The sequence below is a fragment of the Zootoca vivipara genome, chromosome 15, assembly GCF_963506605.1.
Source record: "Zootoca vivipara chromosome 15, rZooViv1.1, whole genome shotgun sequence".
In the NCBI taxonomy this organism is placed as follows: domain Eukaryota; kingdom Metazoa; phylum Chordata; class Lepidosauria; order Squamata; family Lacertidae; genus Zootoca; species Zootoca vivipara.
This window is the reverse complement of record NC_083290.1, coordinates 33,550,733-33,565,193: the sequence shown is the minus strand read 5'-3', so window position 1 is coordinate 33,565,193 and position 14,461 is coordinate 33,550,733. Positions and strand designations below refer to the sequence as shown.

At 43.8% G+C, this 14,461-nt stretch overlaps 1 protein-coding gene across 2 annotated transcripts in view; it reads left to right on the top strand.

Moving 5' to 3' along the window:
* Positions 1-14,461, top strand: part of ESAM (endothelial cell adhesion molecule) — an 89,845-nt gene that overhangs the window by 70,682 nt on the left and 4,702 nt on the right. For both annotated transcript variants that reach the window (XM_035139065.2, XM_035139066.2), the window contains exons 3-5: positions 11,260-11,467; positions 12,742-12,897; positions 14,194-14,316. In XM_035139065.2, coding sequence (XP_034994956.2) covers positions 11,260-11,467; positions 12,742-12,897; positions 14,194-14,316 — 487 coding nt within the window. The remainder of the gene's footprint in view (positions 1-11,259; positions 11,468-12,741; positions 12,898-14,193; positions 14,317-14,461) is intronic.

The window sequence follows — 14,461 nt, the reverse complement described above, 5'->3', positions numbered from 1 at the left end:
CCTCTGCCAACATGGTGAATGGACAGGGATGATGGGATTTGTAGTCCAATGACATATGGAGGGCCTCACATTGGCTAACACTGATTTATACTCTGCCACTTATTTTATTTTATTTAGAAACTCAGACCCTGCTTTTCAAAGCAAAAGCAAAAAAAAAAGACTTTCATAAGATGGCTAACAAAATAAACTAGCCATCAATACAATAAATTTCAATGACACCAACCGTAATAAAATACAGTCAAACAGGTACAATTCATTTCAATTACAGTCGTACCTTGGTTTTCGAACAGCTTAGTTCTTGAACGTTTTGGCTCCGAAACGCCACAAATCCGGAAGTGACTGATCTGGTTTGCAAACTATTTTTGGAAGCCGAACGTCCGGCAAGGCTTCCTATTGGCTGCAGGAGCTTCCTGCAGCCAATGTTTTGGAAGTTGAACAAACTTATGGAACGGATTCTGTTCGACTTCCAAGGTACAACTGTATGCAGAAATCCCTGCCAACCAGTTCTCATAAGGGAATGGACTCACCTTTCAGGGAAGACCTGCAGATTAGATAGATAGATAGATAGATAGATAGATAGATAGATAGATAGATAGATATAGATACAGTGGTACCTCGGTTTATGAACACAATTGGTTCCGGAAATCTGTTCATAAACTGAAGCGAACTTTCCCATTGAAAGTAATGGAAAGTGGATCAATCTGTTCCAGACGGTCCGTGGAGTACTCAACCTGAAGCGTACATAACCCGAAGCATGGGTGTAATTGGTTCCAGAAGTCTGTTCATAAACTGAAGCTTTTATAAACTGAAGCGAACTTTCCCATTGAAAGTAATGGAAAGTGAATTAATCCATTCCAGATGGGTCCTCGGCGTTTGTAAACCGAAAATTCGTAAACCGAGGTGTTCATAAACCGAGGTTCCACTGTAGATAGATGATAGATAGAGATGATAGATAGATAGATAGATAGATAGATAGATAGATAGATAGATAGATAGATAGATAGATAGATAGATATGTATCAATTACATGGGACAAAAAGGAAAGGTCGCCAAGGTCTGTCTAAATTTGAGACTTTTAAGCAAATTATCATACAAAAACTGGTAGGGGCTTTTTCTTGGGGGGGGGGGGTGTTCATTGGTAAGAAAAATGAATAGGAGCTTGTAAGAAATCGGAGTACTGTAAACTGCGGCTGCTATGGTGCCAAGATGAAAATGTATTCTGCGACTCAATCTGCTTATTTTTGCCCTCTGCCTCTGTGGATGTTATAGGGAAGGCTCTGCCACACATACAAAGGGAGCTTCTGCTAAGAGTTTAAGAGGAAGGTGACAGCAGCACCGGCTGTTACCAGGAGAGGCAGGAATCAGGGTGGGAGCAGAGATGGAGTCTCTGAGGAAGAGAGGGGTTTGGAGAAAAGGATATTTTCAGCTGGGAGTGGGAGGCAGCAGACCTGGCACTATTACATAATACCCATTTTACATTTATAAGGAATCAATTGTTTAATGTCACAGCACCTGGACTCTGGAACTCCCTGCCTCTTGAAACCCAGCCAGATGGGTGGGGTATGAATAAATTATTATTATTAGGCAGGCTCCTTCATCACACTTTCAGATGCCTGCTAAGAAACATTTTTGCTTAGAGAAACCTACCCAGAAATGTAGAAAGTTTCTGTGTGTTTTAATCTGTTTTTAGTTTAGCAATGATTTTATTTTATTTTTAAACAACATTCTAGGTAGTTGCTTTAAACTGTTTCTACCACTAATCTTGTTTCATTCATTTGTCAACAGCTTCGAGGTCTTTTGCAATCCATTTTGTGAAATAAATATAAAACAAAATCCATTTATTCACTTTTGCAGCCACAGTTCTCATGGGGAGTGAGGTCAAGGTTGTTATCTCTTCAGGCTGCAGGTGGGGGCTTATATGATCGGATCTATATGGGAAGCAATTCATAAATGAAAAAAGAAATATACCACTGAACAGTAACAGAAAAGATTGTCATTGATAATTAGGCACAGCACAAATGCAGGCATACTGCAAAGTAACAAATCGAAAAGGAATTAAATCTGGGAAATGAGAATTATTATTTTTAAGGGATAATTAACTGAATAAAAGGAAATAAAGTCAGCTAAGAGATGTTATCATGAGAATGTTGTCTTTTTCTGCAAGTATGACCAAGGGTGGGGGAATGTCCAGCGTAGGGGCCATTCTTGGCAAGCCAGGAGGTCTAGTTTTGCCCTCCAGCCCTTTTATTTATTTATTGCTAAACCAGCCCCTCCCACACTTCAATCAAGTGCCACCATCTGTCCGTCATCTGCAATCACTTGCAAACGTCATAAAGGAAGTAGCCACAGGCACTTCAGAAAGGACTATTCCTTGCTGAAGAGGGGTGAGAGAGCACGGCTGATAGAGGAAATGTTTCTTTGCTGTTGATGCCCAAGTGCATTTCTCACACCATTCCGAAAATCCAAATGGACTTTTCCCAGTTTTTTGTTTCCCCCCCCCTTCCCTTCCCTTCGCGTCCCCGAGTCTCTCCCCACCCACCCACACCCCAATTTTTGCATGCATGTGTGCATGCACACCTTAAGTACATCTCATAGCACTTTACAGTTAGTAATGGATTCAGACCCCAAAGACCGTTGGAAGCTGAGAAGCCGCATTCTTCCCATTTTACAGCTGGGTGAGTTGACGCAGTCTAGAGAGGTTGCAGATCATGAAGCCGCGGACTGATTCAAAAGTAAAATCTGCCCTCTCTGTTCGCCCAGGCTAGCCCAATACATTTTCCTGCCTGAGGCAACAAAAGACTTCCTCCCCTACCTAAATTCCACAGACAGGCAGTTTAATCATATCAATGCATTCTTATGGGAAACTGGGACTCGCTAGACGAAAAATTCGTTACACGAATTGACCCGTGGAACGAATTAATTTCGTCTAGCAAGGCACCACTGTACTTCCAAACTGATGATGGTACAGCATCCTTGATTGCACCTGTGGACAAGAGGCTTGCTTAGGAGCCCATTGGAAAGGCACCAATGGCAAGAACTGTCAGGCTTCATGGTTTGGGGCAAATATCCAGAGAGGACTCAGAAGGAATGGCTTGGGGGACTGCCGCCCTCCTGGGTAGGCATGACTGAAGTTCAATTTCTGTCATTTTATATTAAAGTTCTGTTCTCCACATTTCCACATCAGTGTTGTTGTTGTTTTAAAGTCATCGTGAAAATTAATCGGTATTTTACTGCGAGCATTGTTTGCAATTTTGCAGTTTTGTTTGCAAGTTTCCCTAATATAAATAATTCCGATATGTGTCGTCTCCCCACCCCCCGCTGCCGCCCAGTAATACTGTCTGTGCATTTTTATGGACAATTCTCCCTCATAGACACATTTTTGTATTCATAATTTGGTTGCATCACAATATTCAGAGATGTGTGAATTGTTTGCATAAGTGTGAATTAGGTGGTTTCACATCAAAATCCAAACAGAACTCTGTTCCTGAGGCAGCTGCCTTGATGGTAGGGGCAGTTTTGCTGTCCACACACTTACCTATCCCACTCAGTGCTTCACCTGCAGTTGCACAACCTTTTAATAAATTGCAAATAACTAGTGTTGGGGGTTATCAGGAGCACAGCATGCAGCAGAGGATGGAGAATTTGCCTCTGTTAGCTTGTACTGAGTTCCAGATTAAAATCGCTACCCTGTTCACAAGCCACTATTAGTTCCCAGGTGGGAACATCCATCATAAATTTAAGCAGGCTAAACTTTCCCCAGTATATAGATAAGTTCCCTCCACTTTAGCAAATTCGCTTGCTTTTTTAATAATAATAATAATAATAATAATAATAATAATAATAATAATAATAATATATTATTTATACCCCGCCCATCTGGCCGGGTTCCCCCAGCCACTCTGGGCGGCTTCCAAAAAAACCATTAAACGAAATAAAATGAAGTTCTGATGATTATGATGATTTATATTCTGTGTTTTTTTTAATTGCAGATGTATTGGGGGTAGCTGACCTGGATTGGGACCCTAGTGAAGAGAGTAGGGATTACATTCAGCTCACCTTTACTCAATGAAATTAATCCATATCTGAGACCACATGTCTGCTATTTGCATTAGATGGGGGGGTGGACTCCTGCTTGCTGCAGTTTGCTTAAAACAGGCATAGGCAAACTCGGCCCTATAACTCGACTACAACTCCCATCATCCCTAGCTAACAGGACCAGTGGTCAGGGATGATGGGAATTCTAGTCCCAAAACAGCTGCAGGGCCAAGGTTGCCTATGCCTGGCTTAAAACCCGCTTAGCATCAGGCACCCTCAGATCTTTCTTAGGCTTACCTGTGTTCATTTCTGGTGTTTTGATTTGATGCACAGAAATAACTAGAGCAAGGCAGAAAGATGGAGATCTCAGACTTACCTTAACCCACCCCACACCTTGCCCTGGAGGACCAAAATCTCAACAAGCTCTGAGCCATCATACCTGCCCCCCACCCAATATCCCTGGGAAATGTGGTTTGTCAAGGGTGCCAAGCGTTGTCAGGAGACCCTATTCTCCTCACAGAATCCCAATGTGGTTTAACAATCAATTATTCAAGTCACAAATTGGGCAAAAGATTCCTACATCACAGGGGATTGGACTAGATGACCCTCGTGGACTATTCCAGCTCTACGATTCTTCCCAGGGAACTCTGGGAATTGAAGCTTCGAGCACTCTCAGGGCGCTTTTAGTCTGGCATTAGCAGGTGACTTCAGCCGAGGTCTGCCCTGATTTCTCCAGCCACACCTTTCTGCCTCCAAAGAGCAATGCTGGTCTCCCTGTGTGCCTGAATCCAAGCTGTTGGATGTTGTTGCCACGGCAACCAAGCAGCATCCGCTTGATGTGCTAGACTTGTCACTGTGGCAAATGGGGAATGGGTTGTCAAAGCGGAGGAGCTCTGGAGCATCACTTATTCATTTCTGCTTCTTCGAAAAAGACAGGAAGAAGGAGGTCCAGGTCAATGTGGCCAGGTCTCTATTAGGGCCAGCCCTCCCATTAGAGAGTGAGAGGGACATGCCAGGCAACTGATTTGGGGTACCATGAAAGGGCAGCAAATCATAAGTTGTTTAATTTATTAATATTCCCTTGAGAGGTGTTGTTTTCTGTTCGGGGTACCAAAAGAATATTACTTACTTATCGTTGTAAAGGGTAAGGTCAAGGACCCCTGAATGGTTAAGTCTAGACAAAAGCAACTATGGGATTGTGGTGCTCATCTCACTTTTCAGGCCGAGGGAGCCAGTGTTTGTCCACAGACAACTTTTTGGGTCATGTGGCCAGCATGTCTAAGCCGCTTCTGCCGCAACGGGGCACCATGATGAGTGTAAGAGCGCACAGAAATGCTGTTTACCTTCCTGCCACAATGGTACCTATTTATCTACTTGCATCGGCGTGCTTTCAAACTGCTGGGTTGGAAGAAGCTGGGACAGAGCAACGGGAGCTCACCCCGTCGTAGGGATTCGAACCGCCGACCTTCCAATCGGCAAGCCCAAGACACTCAGTGGTTTAGACAACAGCGCCACCCGCGTCCCTTTTTACAACTTAAAATTGTAGGCGCACTGAAATTAACAAACATGGCTGATTCGTTCAACTCTTACAGCTCTCAGAGCGGCTTACAACAGTCGGTTCTCAGATGGTCCCCCCTCACAATCTAAAAGTACATGGCACACGAGAAAAGCTAAATGGGAGGGAGGAGGAAAAAGAAAAGTCGAACACAGGTTAACAGTTCTTAAAGGTACAGCCAATGTCAGGAGCAGTTTTACTTGCCCTTGAATAAAGAGCAGTCTCCCCTCTGCCCTGCAGGAGCAGAACCGGGAACAGCATCCATACCAGGAGCACAGAGCGATTCGTGCCTCACAGTTCTTCCCTCAGACAGCTGGCTTGGTGGCAGTAATCCTTTCTGAGTTGCTTTGCCTTGGGTACTGTACACCTTGCAGGGAGGAGCAGGGGCATTTTCCACTCCATCTCAGGTTCTGCTTTGACTACAGTGTCATATCAGGATTGAGACATGGGGAGCCTTTGGCTCACACACGGCCCCCTCCTCTTCATTTCCAACATGGCCACGAGGAGAAGTTTAGAAGCTTGGGCTTTCAAGTTTGACTAACTGAACCTCGCCATGTTCTCCAAGCCCAACAAACTGTGGTTGATCTTAACCAGTGCTTTTTTTTTTTATGGGGGTAACGCAAAGATACGCATACCCCTAAACATTTTGTGAATCTTTGTACTTTATCCATTTACTGTATTTATTTTTCCCGATTTGAACTATAAAATGGTGGTTTTCTTGTGTCAAAATGAGAGTACAGTAGAACCTCTACTTACGTCCCACTCTACTTAGGCCCGTTCCAAGTTGCTACTGCAGCAAACCTGGAAGTAAACACTGGGTTTGCCATGATTCGCACATGCGCAGAAGCGGGGTGCCGCCAAATGCGCCTGCGCACAACAGCACTTCTACCAGCAACCCATTTTGCCATAAGGGCGGGCCTCAAGAACGGATTGTGGTCATAAGTAGAGGTTCCATTGTACCCCTGAACATTTTTTTAAGGGAAAAAAAAGCACTGATCTTAACTATGGCTTGTTTGAAATGAGACAGCTTCAAGCCAGGTGTGTGGTGTTTTTTTCAACAAACCCTGGTTAAGATGAACTACAGTTTAGAGTTCAGACGTAACACTAAACTGTGGCTAACTGAAATTGGATGCAAAAGCTTCCAGTCTTTTCCTTGTCACTGCGGTGGAGGAAAAATGGGGAGGCAGATTGATGGAAACCTGAAGAGGGGAATAGGCCTTGTTCCCATCACGATAAACTATAGAATGTGATGTTCAAACTCAGCCGCTAAGTGTATGTGTGCATCTATGACATTTTCTTCCTGAAGTGCATCTTCACTTGCAAAGACACTGGCTGCAAGGCAACAGGGATTTCTTAGTAAATATGACCCTAACTAGAGGTCAGATTGGGGATACCTTTCGGAAACATTTCTGGGTCCCTCAAAGTGTTCTCTGTATACAGCGATTGTTGAATGTGCTGTGAAGTATTTGTTGGAAGGGAGAGGGAACATATGCTGTTACCTTAGCAACCAGACTGGAGCCATGCTGCAGTAGTGAAACCCTTGATACTGCTCTGTTTGCACCAGAACATGCTAAAGCACATCCATTTACACATTCTGGAGAGGCCGCAGTTGGCTCAGGGCACCAGGTTGCAAATGGCTGACCTGTACAAAGAGGGATCACATAGTGACTGTGATGATGTCACAGAGCTACTCAGATATATGAGGACATCCCAGTGGCATAGCATGGTTTGCTGCCACCCGGGGCACACAAACAAACCAAGGGATGGCGCAGGGCGCAGAAGGTAAACGGAGCCTGCTGTGCCAGTCCAGCCAGTGCTGCTGGAGCAACGCCAGCTCTGAGCCACTTTGTGAGGCTGATTCCAGTTCGGGGCTGGCAGGGCAGCCACGGCATGAGAAAGACGCAACAGCCATGCGCCCTTGCATCCCAGCCTTGGCTCATGGCTGTTGCATCCTTCTCATGCTGCCTTGCCAGCCCGGAGTCGTTTTGCGATGCTGGGATCTGATCCGAATTATTTGTCCAGTGAGGAGCCAAATGTGCCACCGAAAGAAATCTGCCCGAGGTCATTGCCCTGGCAGCCCTCCCCACTATGTCCTTGGCGCATCCTTCTATGATGTTCGCCGTGTGGTCCTCAATTGTATAAGATAGCCTCCCCTGACCACACTAGATGCCTTGGGTTATTGTTCATTTTATATATTTCAACAATTTATATGCTGCTTATAGCACCATAGCCCTCTAAGCCAGGGCTTTCTAAAAAACTGTGTGTCGCGACACGTAAGTGTGTCGGCAGCAGTGAATAGGTGTGTGGCACGAACGCTCCCTACACTCCTCCCGGAGCTGGAAAGGCGTTCATTTAACCTCATGTTTGCTAGTAAAGCTGAATTACTGTATCACAAAATGATGCATGTCTAAAATGTGTGTCACCAACATGAAAAGTTTGGAAAGCTGTGCTCTATAATAAACCATAAAAAAATACTTAAAATGCCAGCTGAAATAGAAAGGTCTTCAGTGGAAGTTCAGCAGGAAGCGGGGTTGTCCTGCATCTCCCATCACGGGTGATATTTGGCTGTGTTGACGGGCACTTATTATTATTATTATTATTATTATTATTATTATTATTATTATTATTATTCCCTAGCCACTCTGGGTGGCTCCCAACAGAACACTAAAAACAGAAGAAAACTTCAAACATCAAAAACTTCCCTAAACAGAGTTGGGGACCAATACTTCTAGAAAGCACCAGATTGGTGGAGGATCATATAGGACCATGCAGTACAGGTGTGGATGTAAGAGGGCTGTTTTCCTTTATGGCCTTGCTTTGCCACAAGCAGCACTGTTTCCATTCCACCGCAGTTCAGGTGCCATCAAATGCTTTGCTGTTCATCTCACTGCCCACATTATTTTACAGAATTTACAGAATTGGTTGGTTGTGTAAATTTTGGATTTAACATAATTCTTTCCACACCATTTGTTTCAATGCAATAGAGACACAATTTATATGAAATGTGTGGGGGTGGGGACCTCTTGCCAATTTCATGCTGTTTGAGGACTGAAGACAACAACAACAGACTGGATTGATTTCCATTCTGACCATGAGTTCCTTTCCAGATTTCAATTCTGGAATAAGTGACCAACATCAACTTCTCCTCCCATTTCCTATTCCTGTTGGAATTCCCCAGGAGTCGGGGGGGGGGACTGTCTTGTTGACATTCAGGAAAGGATGACCAAGTAACAACAAATCAGGGATCAGTGGCAATGAAAATAATAATAATAATAATAATAATAATAATAATAATAATAATAAACATTGTAGAGGTTGGGGGGGAGCTTCCTGCACATACAACAGCACCATGGTAGCTTTCATTGTAGCCAGCAGCAAAAATGCACAAGGATGAAAAATCAATTGCAATATTTCCATTTTATGTGACATGCATCTATTTTTCAGCAGTATGCATTTATTGATGTATATTTTCACATAACGGGTTCAATGAGCTGACTCGTTAAAATTAATGAACTGTTGCACTCCACCCCAATCTCCAAGCGATGCAAAATCCCAGGGGTCCCAGGCATTTACCTAGAGTCTGAATTTCTTTGGAATGAGGCACAGTGAAAACTGTGGTGTCTTTATGATATATGGTTTATTTACACATATATACTACCTGAGCCTCTGCTTTAGGGGTTCACAACATTAACACCTCAAGAAGAACTTGCTTCTCCCATAGCCATAGCCTTGGATTCAAAACAGAAACCAACCATTGCCTGCTCCACTACAAAACTCTCAACTATTACACCGATCCTGGTCCGACTGCACCAGCTACCGATTAGTTTCTGGGCCCAAGTGCTAGTTTTGACCCATAAAGCCTTAAACGGCTCAGGACCGCAATACCTCAAGGACCGCCTCTTTCCATATGAACCTACCCGGACCCTGAGATCATCTTCTGAGGCTCCCCTTCGCATGCCTCCTCCTCAAGAGGTTTGAAGGGTGGCAACATGAGAATGGGTCTTCTCTGCAACTGTAAAATGCTCTCCTTAGGGAAGTTCACCTGACGCCTTCATTATACACCTTTAGGCGCCAGGCAAAAATGTTCCTTTTTAACCAGGCCTTTGGTTGACCTGATTGACATCCTATACCCTTTTTAAAATGTGGCTCTTTGGGGGTGGGGGTGTTATTGGGTTATTGTTCTTATTTTGAATCTATATATAGCAATCTTTTCTGTGAACCGTCCTGAGACCTCCGGGTATAGGGCGGTATATAAATTCAATAAACTAACTAACTAACCAGGGAGGCAGGCCCACCCATTTGCCCTCTAGCACAGAGCCACTCCCTGTGTTCACATAACAACTCATCTTTAGTGGGCCATTACCAGGCTGGCTATTCCAGCAATGGAATCTGTGCTGGATCCAGAAATTAGAAGGTTTGATTAGATTTTAACACTTGCTGGCTCCAGGGATTAGACAGGTCTGACACCCCCACCCCACCCCAAACTCATAACAGAACCTAAGCAAGTTAAGGCCATTGATTTCAATGAGTCTACTCTGAGTAGAACTAGCACTGACTCCAAACTCTTGTGTGCAAGCCTTTGGGAACCAGAGATGCAAGAAGGCATCAGAGAAGGGAGGGAAAGGAAAAGGGATTGAGGCCAGTGTTGACCGCGGCACCCCTGACCATCATTCAAAGCACCCCAGGGTGCCATGGCACACTGGTTCAAACACTGACCTAAGAAGATAGATACCCAATCGTCTCGGCTCCTCCACATGCAGCTGCTGGGTGACCTTGGGCTAGTCGTACTTCTTTGGAGTCTCTCAGCCCCACTCACCTCACAGAGTGTTTGTTGTGGGGGAGGAAGGGAAAGGAGAATGTTAGCCACTTTGAGACTCCTTAGGGTAGTGATAAAGCGGGATATCAAATCCAAACTCCTCCTCCTCCTCCTCCTCCTCCTCCTCTGCTTCTTCTTCCTTGTGGTTCTTTTATAAAACAAATCACCTTCTGTGGCGCCACAGCATTTGTTTCAACATACAATTCTCCTTCTTGTGACATCCTCCAGGTACTGGTCACTTTTCCAACACTTCAACGCAGTCGGCTCTGTTATTGGGCAGCATATGACATGGCTAAATTCTGCACTTTAGCTATCAAGAAACGTAAATCCCTTCTATTGAATGACACATTGCAAATCCCTTTTGTGTAATTGTTTTATTTCTGGTGTTGTTATAGCTGATTTTCTTTCGTTTGGAATTATGTTATTCTGTATTGCTGGCTTTGTAATAAAAACTGAACTGATTGGGCAGCATATGCATATCGTTAATAAAAACAACAGCATCCATTTAATGCATAGCTGCCAAGTTTTCCCTTTTCTCGCGAGGAAGCCTATTCAGCATAAGGGAAAATCCCTGTAAAAAAGGGATAACTTGGCAGCTATGATTTAACGTCAAGCTACTTTTCCTAGCATAAAGTTTTGGGAGTGGGAGTTTTTGGTTTCTTCTTGTTTTGATTATGCATTCTGTCTCAGCCTTTTGTTGTGAGCCACCCTGTGATCTTTGGATGAAGGGCAGTATGCAAAAAATAAAAAAAAATTGTTGTTGTTGTTGTGTTTAGCCACTCTGAATTCTCTGTTTTCCTATTTTGGCAATGCTGCTGTATTAAATCCCTTTTCTGTCTTTTCTGCCTTTCAGATCATGGTGTACATGTCTGGCGGGACAAAGGTGGTAGATTCGGATTTCAACCGTCGGCTCAGCTTCCTCTATCCCATGCCTTTCAATAATGTCTCCATTGCAATTAATAATACCAAAGAAGCCGACTCAGGGCAGTACATGTGCACAGTTAACCTCCTCAACAGTGGGAGCGAGCAAAACATTGGACTCATCAACCTTACAGTCCTAGGTGAATTGAGCCTTGACTAGCTGTGGGTTTGGGGGAACCTGAACTTGGAGGTATTTTCTGCTGTCCTACGGTCACTAGACAAGCAGCTGCTTACAGCCCTCGTTTTAGTACACCAGACTGAGTTCGCCAGAAAATTCTGCATCATAATTTCATATCACAAATGTGCTTAATAGTTGGGCGTTGTTTTTCTTCTGGGTGGTAACATTTTACAAAGACAAATTTTGAAAATATTTTTAAAACAAAAACGTAGCAACAAGGTTTATCCCCTGTAGTGTCACTAGGGCAATATGAACCAAGGCATTAAGAATCAAAGCAGTCAGGATTTCAAGAGAGGGAGCTGATGTGGACACAGCCCTACAATGATTGCCAATGCTATCAGTACTTGGAATTGACAAATCTGTTGATTTCAGTTGCTCACACCCTATTCCTGTGATCTTTCCCCCATTTTTCTAATGCCCTCATGAAAATTCACATGTGCCTTTGTGTGCATATCTTCTAATGTTTGCATCTTTGCATGCAATTTTCCTGCATATAAAGATGTTGTGCACATTATTTTCACTAATGTATGTGTTGTTTGGTGCACACTTTCCCCTAATACAGTCGTACCTTGGTTTTCGAACAGCTTAGTTCTCGAACGTTTTGACTTCTGAACACCACAAACCCAGAAGTGACTGTTCTGGTTTGCGAACTATTTTTGGAAGCCGATCATCCAATGGGGCTTCTGATTGGCTGCAGGAGCTTCCTGCAGCAAATCAGAAGCTGCACTTTGGTTTCCGAACATTTTGGAAGTCAAACGGACTTATGGAACAGATTCCGTTCGACTTCCAAGGTACGACTATGCATGCTTTTTCAGTACACATTTTAGTTGTTGGAGATCTGCACTGCAAAAATGGGGCAAGTGTGAATTTCAAATGATGATGATGATGATGATGATGATTATTTATTTGTACCCCGCCCATCTGGCTGGGTTTCCCCAGCCACTCGGGGTGGCTTCCAACAGAAAAATGAAATGAAATAATCTATTAAACATTAAAAGCCTCCCTAAACAGGGCTGCCTTCAGATGATAGTTGCATTTCAGTGCATGGGAGGCACCAAATTAGATAGGTTTGCATTAAAATGCAAACTGAATGGATTTCTCCCCCTCCTTATGCAGAACCAACTGCAGTGTTGCTTGTGGCCAGTAGATGGCAATGTTATAACTTTCCATCTGTTTACCTTCATTACTATGGGCCACTTGGTACAGATTTTTAAGCCTCATTCTTTCCTTTTGCAGTTCCACCATCCCTGCCAAAGTGTCAGATTCATGGAAGCCCTCGTGTCGGGGGGAACATTACCATGACCTGCAATTCTACTTTTGGCAAGCCTATCCCTATGTACAACTGGAGACGCACTGGACCCACCAGTCAAGTTTTCTTTGAACCCGTGCAAGGTAGGAAATGAATATGTCCGTGTGGGAACAGATTCAGAGGAGGGTCACAGAGATGGTTGAGGATGTGCAAAGCAGGTCCTGTAAGGAACGCTTGGGGGAACTGGGTAGGCTTACCTCAGAAGAGAGAAGACTGAGGTGCAGAGGGTTTGGGGAGCCCATGCAATTTGTTGTTGTTTAGTCATGCACTAGCATTCTGCAAATTTCTTAATGAGTTTTTAAAATATTTATAATCCACTCTTTCATAAAATAGAACAACCTAGCCTACAACATATAAAACAAATACAGCTGGTCCTTAAATATCTAGAAGATGGAATTTGAAATATCAGCATGAGACTCTTAATCTCAGGGTCGTGGGTTGGGCAAAAGATTCGTGCATTGCAAGGGTGATCCTGGTGGTCACTTCCAACTCTACAATTCCATGGTTCTATAAGAAAACATCAGTAGATAGTGCTTGGTTTAAAGAAAAACTCATAAAGTTTATGGACTATAAGGGCTCAAGTGGTCATTAATTAATAAATTTTATTTATTTCATAAAATTTGTGCACTGATTAATTCTAAACAAACCACAAAGCAGTTTACATAGAGTTAATGCCTCTTGCACAGATGAAGACAAAGACTACATCTAAGGACCAGGCTTGAGGGGCAACCTGTGGCCCTCCATATATTGTTGGACTACAACTCCCATCATGCCTGATCATTGGCCATGCTAGCTGAGGCTGATGGGAGCTAGAGTCAGGTTCCCCAAGCCTATCTTAGATGTAAAGATGTTTGAAGTACAGGAGGGGTTCAGCTTTGTCTCTGAACTGGCAAATGGCAGTTTAGCTTTATGCGCAAACACAGCCTGTCTACAGCTGGGCTCGATCTACATTGATCTTCCAAACATTATTAAATTGAACTTTCTATAAGGTTCAGTGGCAGTTTCCCTTTGTCAGTAGTTCGCCACTCTGCAGCACCCCTTGGTGTCTCATTTTAAGAATGCATTTTAACGTTATAAACAACAAGTGTAGATCTGTCCCTTGAGAATAAGGCTATCCATGGCTACTGGTTGTGGCAGCAGAGGCAGTATCCCTTTGAATAACAGTTTCTGGGATTTACAGGCAGGAGCAAGTGGGCGTTGTGCTCCTGCCCTGCTTGGCATCTCACACTGTACAAAAACCAGGAAGCTGGCCTGGATAAGCCTTTGGCCTGACCCAGCCAAGCTCATTCCAGGCTTTTAGGACAATATCACTGGATGAAAAGATCCCAACCGAAATAAGCTGTTGCTCTGAAGCCTTGTTTCTGTTGTAATTTTTGCAGACCGCAAGAGGGGGATTCTGAGGCTAAACAACCTCACGGCGGGTATGTCCGGAACCTATTTCTGCAATGCTTCCAGCGATGCTGGCTCTTCCAGCTGCACCATCACCCTGGAGGTGTATCCACGTGAGTGCAATCTTGGTTTCACCCTACGGAGCTGCCAGTGAACCCTTTGCATGGAAATGGAAGCGTCAAGGGTTCTTAACCCTTCCATATTCAGATTCTTCTCCTGCTGCACATTTTTGACATGACTAGGGAAGGAGAAGAGGGC